Here is a 7,765-nt window from a genome sequence, read left to right as displayed (position 1 = left end):
GCAGTTTTAACAGCTTTTGATGCTTCGTTTTGGGTCAGGCGAGTTTGCTTTGATAATCAGAAAAGGGCCTCAGGGAGCTAATTCCTGGAGAGGGTGGTGGGTCTGGGATTTCCATGGTGCTCTCTGGCATTCTGCTCTGAGCCTAGAGCCAGCTCATGTGAGAGAGATGAAAGTTAGATAAGAGGACAAAGCCTCCACTCCTACCAGGACTTTCCCCTCATTTGTAGCACGTTTATGTTTTTTAAGATTTTATTTGTTTGAGAGAGCAAGAGTGCACAAGCAGGGGGAGAGGGAGAGAGAGAAGCCGACTCCCCACTAAGCAGGGAGCCCAATGTGGGGCTCGATCCCAGGACCCCAGGATGACATGACCTGAGCTGAAGGCAGGCGCTTAGGGACTAAGCTTCACCGACTGAGCCACCAAGGTGCCCCTTAAAGCATACTTAATTCAAAGAAAAATGCATTTATTTTATCCTGTTCCTGAGTCCGGGCACCTGGCCTGTAACTGCGCTCTGTGCACAGCTCTGTCACCCTCCAGGGCAATGCAGAGGCAAGTTTCTCATGAGGCTGTCGTTGCCTCCTGTGGTATCCGGGAGCTGCTTCTCCCCATCTCTACACTTTTCTACATGCTGCCTGCAGATGCCCCCACCGGAAAGGGTGGGATTGGAGCCATTCCTTGGAGCAGCGGAAGTGAATGGGGGTAGTAGTGTAGCTGGCCAGGGGCTCTGTGCAGGTGGCGCTGGGGACAAATCCCCCCTTCATGCTGCTCCATCTTCCGGACTTCCAACTGTCTCTGCAGGTTCCACCAGGCTGATGCCTCTAGGGGGTGTGTCCACAATCCTTTTCTTCCAGTACCTTCTTTTCTTTCACCAACACTCCTGGCCACCAAAGCTGGACTCTTGCCGTCTCCACCCCCTTCCTTCCCCACCAGACTGCCTTTGTGACTTCGAGTCCTTTCATTGTAGTTAATTCTGTCAGTCCCAGCATTGACAGACCCTGTTAACTGCTGTTGACTGGGAAGGGGAGAAGTTTGAGGCACTGAAGTATTACAGTAGAAAGAACATGGAATTTGGTGCCAGGCAGATTGGAGTGAGAACCGAGGCTTCACCAACTCCCAGCTGAATGATTTAGGGTAAGTTATTGACTTGCCACATCTGTAAAATGGGAATACAATATGCTCCTTGAAGAACTGTTAGTAGAGGAATCTATTATATGTCACAGAGCTGTGACAGTCACAGTGGGATAACGGCCATGAAGTGTCACATGGTAGGCACTCAGCGGTACTCAGAGGTACTCGGTGGGTATCTGTTATACCCGTTACCCCATTATCACAGAGCAGAACGATAAGGGTAAGAGAAGGGAGACAACACTTTCTGGGGATCCGAGAAATTCAGTAGTTTGTTCAAGGTCACACAGCTAGTGAATGGCAGAACGGGTATACATGAACCAAGGTGTCTCTGGCCCCAAAGCCCAGGCTCTTCTCTTAAACCGAACTTACTGGCTTTACACGCATGTGCCAAGACCAGAATGAAGGGATCATTGAGAGCCAGCCTCAGTAATTCTGGCCAAAGATTTATGAAGGTTTTTACGAAAAAAGTCAGCCTTGCAATATTGGGTAATCACACTGGGCTGTGGAAAAGCTATGCCCAAGGATGAGTCTGCCTTCAGGCAGACCTAGAGACATTCCAGTGGACATCAGAGTGAGTTGTGAAGCCCTAAATGTACCAACCGTAATGAAATCTTGGGTGATTTGTTCACGTTACAGTATGGATTACAAACAAAGGTTCTTGAACTTCAGCAAGCATCAGAAATACCTGTTAGGCTCCACTCCCTGGACTTCTGCATTTGTAACAAGTTCCCAGGTCATCCTGATGCTGCTGATCCAGAAAACACGCTGAGAACCACCAGATAAAAATATCCTATAACATTGCCGAGTCACATCCTCCCCAGATTCTGGGGGAGCTATCAGCACACACAGGAGTATCACAAAACCAGCCCCTAGAAAACCTAGAAAACCCAGAAAACCTAGCTTTATGTTGATGTCCCTGATGGTCCTCCCTCCCCAGTGCTGCCCTCTAGTAAGCAAGTCCTCTCAGTTACCAGGACCGAGGAGAGAAAGCTGGTGGGGTAGGGTCAGTTCTCTGCCCCACCCCTGTCCCTACACCAAGCAAGCAGCCAGGTTCTGCACCACCCCCACTTTGCCTCAGGGAACATTTGCCTTATTAACAGGCTATCTAAACCTGGATGTTTTCTAGAATCATGAGCCCCTTCATGGGACTGATTATGCATAGGAGGGAGGGGACTGTGCACTGCAGGGCAGAAATGCAGGAGGGAAATTTCTGCTGGGACCTCTGGGAGACGGGGCCTCAGGTAAATGGCTTCTCGGTGCATATAGGGAGGCTGGACACCAGGCATTCAGGCTCCCAGCCTAGACTGAAGCCCCCTCCCCACCTCACCTCTCGTGCCCCATGGGCCCAAGAGCAGCGGAGATGCCCACCTTCAAGGGACCATGTGGTTCAGACAGTGAGGGGAACAGGGACATTCATGATAGATTGAAGGTCCCGTAGAAGCTCCCCCACTCCCAGCCTTGGGTAACTCACTGGAAGAGGAGAGGCCCTCTAACAGTGAATAAGATCGAAATTTCCTTCACTTTGGTGGGACAGTAGGAAGATGTGGGTTTAAACTGACGACCCAGAGCAAACCTGCCCCGAGATGCACACCACACAGAAGACCCAGAGGACAAGTGCACACTCTTTATTACCAGAACCAGGAAGCTTCTGACAGAGGCTGAGTTTGGTTAGCTGGGACTTCATGGGGGAATCTCCAGAACACCATTTGTTTAGACTGGAGACCATCTAACTTCCCACCCACTGGGCTCTACCCGCCTTGGGGGAGCAGAGAGCCTGCAGGGAACACACCAAATGGAAGAGAAGGGGCCCCGGGCATTCCCAAAAGGGCTTGCGCCAGTCCAGTTCTTTTTTAATCCAATCAGTCTTCCAAGAGGAGCACCATTCACAGCACGATGTCCGCCCTTGGAATCCATTTTGTTCTTCACCCATCTTGACTGGAAAGGAGCTTGGGAAGATGGTGGCCCCAAGCTGAGGGACCAAGTGTGTAGCCAACACTCTCCTTCTTCAAGAGAGCCCAGTGGTCTTTCAGACAACCGGAAAACTAGCAGTGCTTTTCAAGGGAGGAAATCAGCAGGAGTCTCGGAAAAGTCCAGCCTATCCTTTGGTGAGGCTGCTTCTCCCAGTCTTTGCCACGGCCTGTTTGTTTCTGTGGGGACTGATGTGCTAAGCAGTTCAGTCATTCAAGTCCTTCCATGAAAGTGCCTTTGACATTGCCTCCAGAATCACAGAAATAGATCTTGTGTCATTTCAGTTGGGTTTACCCAAAAGCCATATTGCATGCTAGGCAAAAAACAAAACAAAACAAAACAAACAAAAAAACAACCCCAGTGTACACTGTATCCCAAATAAGGCTCTTCTGTTATCTAACCAGACTCATCCAATTGAGCTATAATGTATGCACCAGAGAATAAAATATCACTGTAGTTCCTAACTCTTACGGGGCAATCAGTAACTATTTGTTCAATGAATTAATAAACAAAATTCAACAAGCTTGCTATAACCTCTAACATTTAATACTACCTTCCCATCCACCCTTTGAAATCTGCTGCCAATCCCTTTTCCATAAGAGAAGGGTCAAATTCTAACAAAATCTGTCTGCTTCCCCCGTTCCAAGATGTGTGCCAGAATGTCTCCTTTCCCCTGATTTCTTCACACTTCTACTAGCTCCAGCCAGTTGAGGTCTCACTGAGGTGAAGCCCGCTGAGAGCCAGAGGGTATTTTGGGAGGATTCATTCACACACTGGGAGCTGAAGTTTCTTCGGCTTCACACAAAGTTCCTGGAGCTTAGAGACACAAAGAACAGGTCCTCGGCTATGAATTTTGTAAAAATAAATCAAGAAACAAATAGGAACACTGCTGCAGTTTACAGCCCAGCAATCGCGTTCTGTAGAAGTGGTGTTCCTAGAATGTAATGGGCATGTGTTCTAAAAGCGTGATTATTCTTAGCCAAAGACCTGCTACTGTGGGAGAGAGGAAGTTAATGAGAACACAGAAACGAGAAAAAGAAGGTTTCATCATGTCAGCCTTGCCAGAGGGTCAACCGATTGGTAGCCGCCATCCAGAGTCCACCACCTGTGAACTCAAACACAATCGGAAAAATTTTCCCTTAAACGACTCATTAACTATTCACTAAAGTCTCATCTTTCTTTAAAGCAATACACATTAAACACAGACACAAATACATGTATAGTACGCAACTAGGGAAAGAGAGCCGCCTGTGGAAACAGCTATATCAATGTGCTAAAAATGGTCATTGCTGGATGGTAGGATACTGAAAATTTGGGGCATTTTAAATTTTTCTGTAAATATGTAAATAGAAGAGATGTAAACAGAAGATGTACATAGAAGAGTGAGTTTTTTATCAGAAAGGGGCCTGCCAAGATTGGTTTTTCTTTGGAGGCTGTCCCCATTCTTTTCTGCATGCCCAGGTTTCGGGAGGAGCTAGTTTGGGGTCAAAGTTAGTATCTAGATTTTCTTGCATTTATCACAAGCCAAGTGTCCAGAAAAATGAATCACGCTCTACACCACAGGCAGCCTCAATCCCTCCTCCCCAAGTCCAAGGCAGGTTTCTCCTTTTGCTGGCATTCAAAGCCTTTCTTACCATTTGGTTGCCTGGGCATCTCTCCCTGTGGCTGTTGCTTCATCAGGTCTCCCTGGCTCCAGTTGCGCCCTGCGGGGTTTACGCCAAAGTGGAGCCTGGCAGGACCTTCCTCTTGGCTTTGGCGTCTCTGGTTCCACCACATGGCTATCTCCTCCAGAGGCCTGAACGGAGGCCACATGCCAGGTGGGTAGATGGCTGCAGCAGGCATCTGGGGTGTGAACGCCGCTCCTGCTGCTGCTTCTGCGACTACCCTGGGTTGGGGAGGTGGTGGGTAGGGGAACGCCACCTGGAATGGCATGGGGAACGGCATGGGCAGAGAGGGTTGAACAACCTGGGCCCAGGGACTCGGCGGCGGCGGCGGCGGCGGCGGCGGCGATCCTGGCGCGTAAAGCACACCTGTTGTCTCAGAGGCCATGCGGGCCTCCTCTCTCTCTTTCTCCTCTCTCTCTCCTCTCTGGGTCTCCGCATCCTGCTCACGCTGCGACCGGGTGGCGGCCAGCACCTCGTTCCGCTCCTCTGCATTCAGGGGCCACACCTCCGTCGCCAGCCGCTGCACTCGAGACCCGACCTGCTGGGGCTGCCTCTGGGCCTGGAGAAGCTGGCCACGCAGCGCCTCGCGCTCATCCAGCACATGCTGCAGGTCGTGCTGCACACGGCGCAACTGCGACACCACTTGCTCGCGCTCCTGGCGTAGCCGCTGCAGCTGGTTGGCCAGAGCCCAGGTGGTGGTCTCGCGCTCCTCCAGCTGCTCCTGCAGCCGCCGCACGCGGTGCGCCTGCTGCTCCTGCTGCCTCGCGGCCGCGCGCACGCTCAAGGCCAGCGCGCTCCACGAGTAAGCCCGCTTGACGGCGCGCGGCACCTGCGGGTCCGCCACGATGGACAGTAGCTCGTCCTCTACCTCGTTCCAGGGCCTCGAGCAGAAGGTCAGGTAGAAGTCGGGACCGCCGCCGTTGCTGAGCACCTCCTCGTTGATGAACACCACCACCTCGTTGTGGCGGAACCCGCTCCGGGGGTCCCCGAAATCTACAGCCATGGCCGCTGCGGCCTAGTCGGCGAACCCGACCGCCCCCGCTGCTGGGAAACCACCGCGGCCTACGGGTCTGCCCCGCACTCCGCACCCCCACCCGCCTCGGTCCTCCTTCAGTCCTTGCCCGGTCCTGGCCTCCCCTTCCGCGGGCTTCCTCTCTCACCCACTCGTCCTCCCGACGAAGCGTGAAGCCGGCTCGCCACACCGCCCTCGGTCGGGGCGGACTAGCGCGTCAGAGATCTGGGCTCTGAGTCACGACCGCAAGGCCTGTTGGGAACCGCCCCTCTCGGGAGAGAGCCCCCTGCTTGTCTGGCAGGAGGGCTGCGGCGCTGGGCTCTGCCCCCTTTCCTTGGCAAGCGCCTCCTACAGGGCGCCTCGGGAGAGCGACTGTGCTGGAAATTGCTGCAAGCCCAGAGGACGCCTGTGGTTCCCAAGAGCTCTGACAGCACCCAGAGGCGCGCGGAATGAATTTCTGACCTGGGGGTCAGGTGAGTGCGTGCACGGGGCGGGGAGGGAGCTTTTTGGTTCAGCGCCCTCTCCCATAGCTCTCAGGTTCGATCCCAAACTTTCTGTAGTCCCAAGCTGTCCGTCCTCTTCCCTCTTGGTTCTAAGCAGGTGACCTTAGAGTTCCTGTCCTTGAGAAAATCAAGTGACTGAGCCGTGAAGTCCCTCAGCTTGCCTTGCTAAACCTTATCTTCCTGCCCCAGACCCTAGTCCCTCCTGTTCCATTTCCTCAGCCGCTTCAATACAGCTCATCCCCGCCCCCCCATATTTCCCAGCATCCCCTGGGCTACTGAATCTTTTTCTCCCATAAAGTCAACCTGTTCAAGTTCCCTCTATGCTTAGAATAATTTCCTCCATCTACCCCATATCCTTCCCTTCCTCTCTTAGAGAAATTGACTATGTCCCATTAGACATAGTCTACTCGCTGTCTGCTTCATCATGCTCCTTTTACTATTCAGCCTGCTGCATATTGGTTCTTACCTCCCAAAACCTCAGTGAAAATTCTCTGTTAAGGTCACCAGTAGTCCCTACCTCAACACAAAACAAGTGGATACTTTGAAAGTTAGTTGTTTTTTTTTTTTAAGTTCCTATTTATTTGCAAGAGAGACCACTTGCGCATGCGCGATCGTAGCAGTGGGGCGGAGCAGAGGGAATAGGAGAAGCAGACTCTGCTCAGCGGGCAGCGGGAGGCGGGGTCCCCTCCCAGTACCCTGGGATCATGACCTGAGCTGAAGGCAGACGCTTAACCCACTGAGCCACCCAGGTGCCCCAAAAGTTAGTTTTCACATGATTTTTCAGCAGTACATAATTCTGTTGACCATTCCCTTCTTGATGCCATACTGTCTTGGTTTCTGTAATACCAAATTCTCACTGACGTTCCTCTCAGCTCTGTCGCTTATCTTTCGTCGAACTGCCTGTTCTAAAGCCCACAGACCCAGAGTTGGTGTTTTCCCAGTTTTGTCTTCAGACCCCTCCTCTTTGGTTGCGCTTATCCACTCCAGTAACTTTAAACACTACTTCAAATCACAGCTCTGTATTTCCAATTTAGACTTTTCTCTTCATCATCGGATACGTATATTTTTCTTCCTTTGACAGATAGTTATTAAACACATAGTAAGCTCATTGGACAAAAGGTGAAAAATATGGAAAAGTTCCCGGCCCTCCTGTTATTTATATACCACTGGTGGAATAATAAATGAAAAAAGTAAATAAATAAGCAAAATAATTGTAAATTGTGATATGTGCTATCAAGTTAATATATAAGTTGATGTGAGAGATAGAGACTCTGCAGGGGTTTGAAATTGTCCCTTGTGAATAAGGAGTTTGGGGAGGGTCTCTATGAGAAGGGGACATTTGAACGGAGACCCAGAATTCCAGTGGCAGAAGTCTTGGTGCAGAAAATTTTCAAATCTTTAGGGAGTAGAAAAGATCCAAGTGGGCAGGAGCCTGCTAAGTTAGGGAGGGAGTGGAATAAGATGATGTTAGAAACATAAACAAAAGGGCCAT

General features: G+C 51.0%; 1 protein-coding gene across 2 annotated transcripts; it reads right to left on the bottom strand.

Annotated features, from left to right (window-relative positions):
* Positions 1–2,804: 2,804 nt before the first annotated feature.
* Positions 2,805–5,994, bottom strand: LOC116583058 (testis-expressed protein 13D-like). Of its 2 annotated transcripts, XM_032331023.1 has the most exons (3): positions 5,125–5,994; positions 4,729–5,014; positions 2,805–3,910 (listed from the first exon to the last, which is right to left on the bottom strand). In XM_032331023.1, the coding sequence occupies exons 1-3, from the start codon at positions 5,759–5,761 to the stop codon at positions 3,892–3,894; spliced, it is 942 nt and encodes a 313-aa protein (XP_032186914.1). In that variant the 5' UTR covers positions 5,762–5,994; the 3' UTR covers positions 2,805–3,891. The 2 variants fall into 2 exon arrangements, with proteins under 2 accessions (XP_032186914.1, XP_032186913.1); XM_032331022.1 differs by having other exon boundaries at positions 4,729–5,994.
* Between the last annotated feature and the right edge of the window lie 1,771 nt (positions 5,995–7,765).

Source organism: Mustela erminea, chromosome X, assembly GCF_009829155.1.
Source record: "Mustela erminea isolate mMusErm1 chromosome X, mMusErm1.Pri, whole genome shotgun sequence".
NCBI classification, from domain to species: domain Eukaryota; kingdom Metazoa; phylum Chordata; class Mammalia; order Carnivora; family Mustelidae; genus Mustela; species Mustela erminea.
Note: the sequence above shows the minus strand (reverse complement) of the source record. Positions and strands in the feature narration are given on the sequence as shown.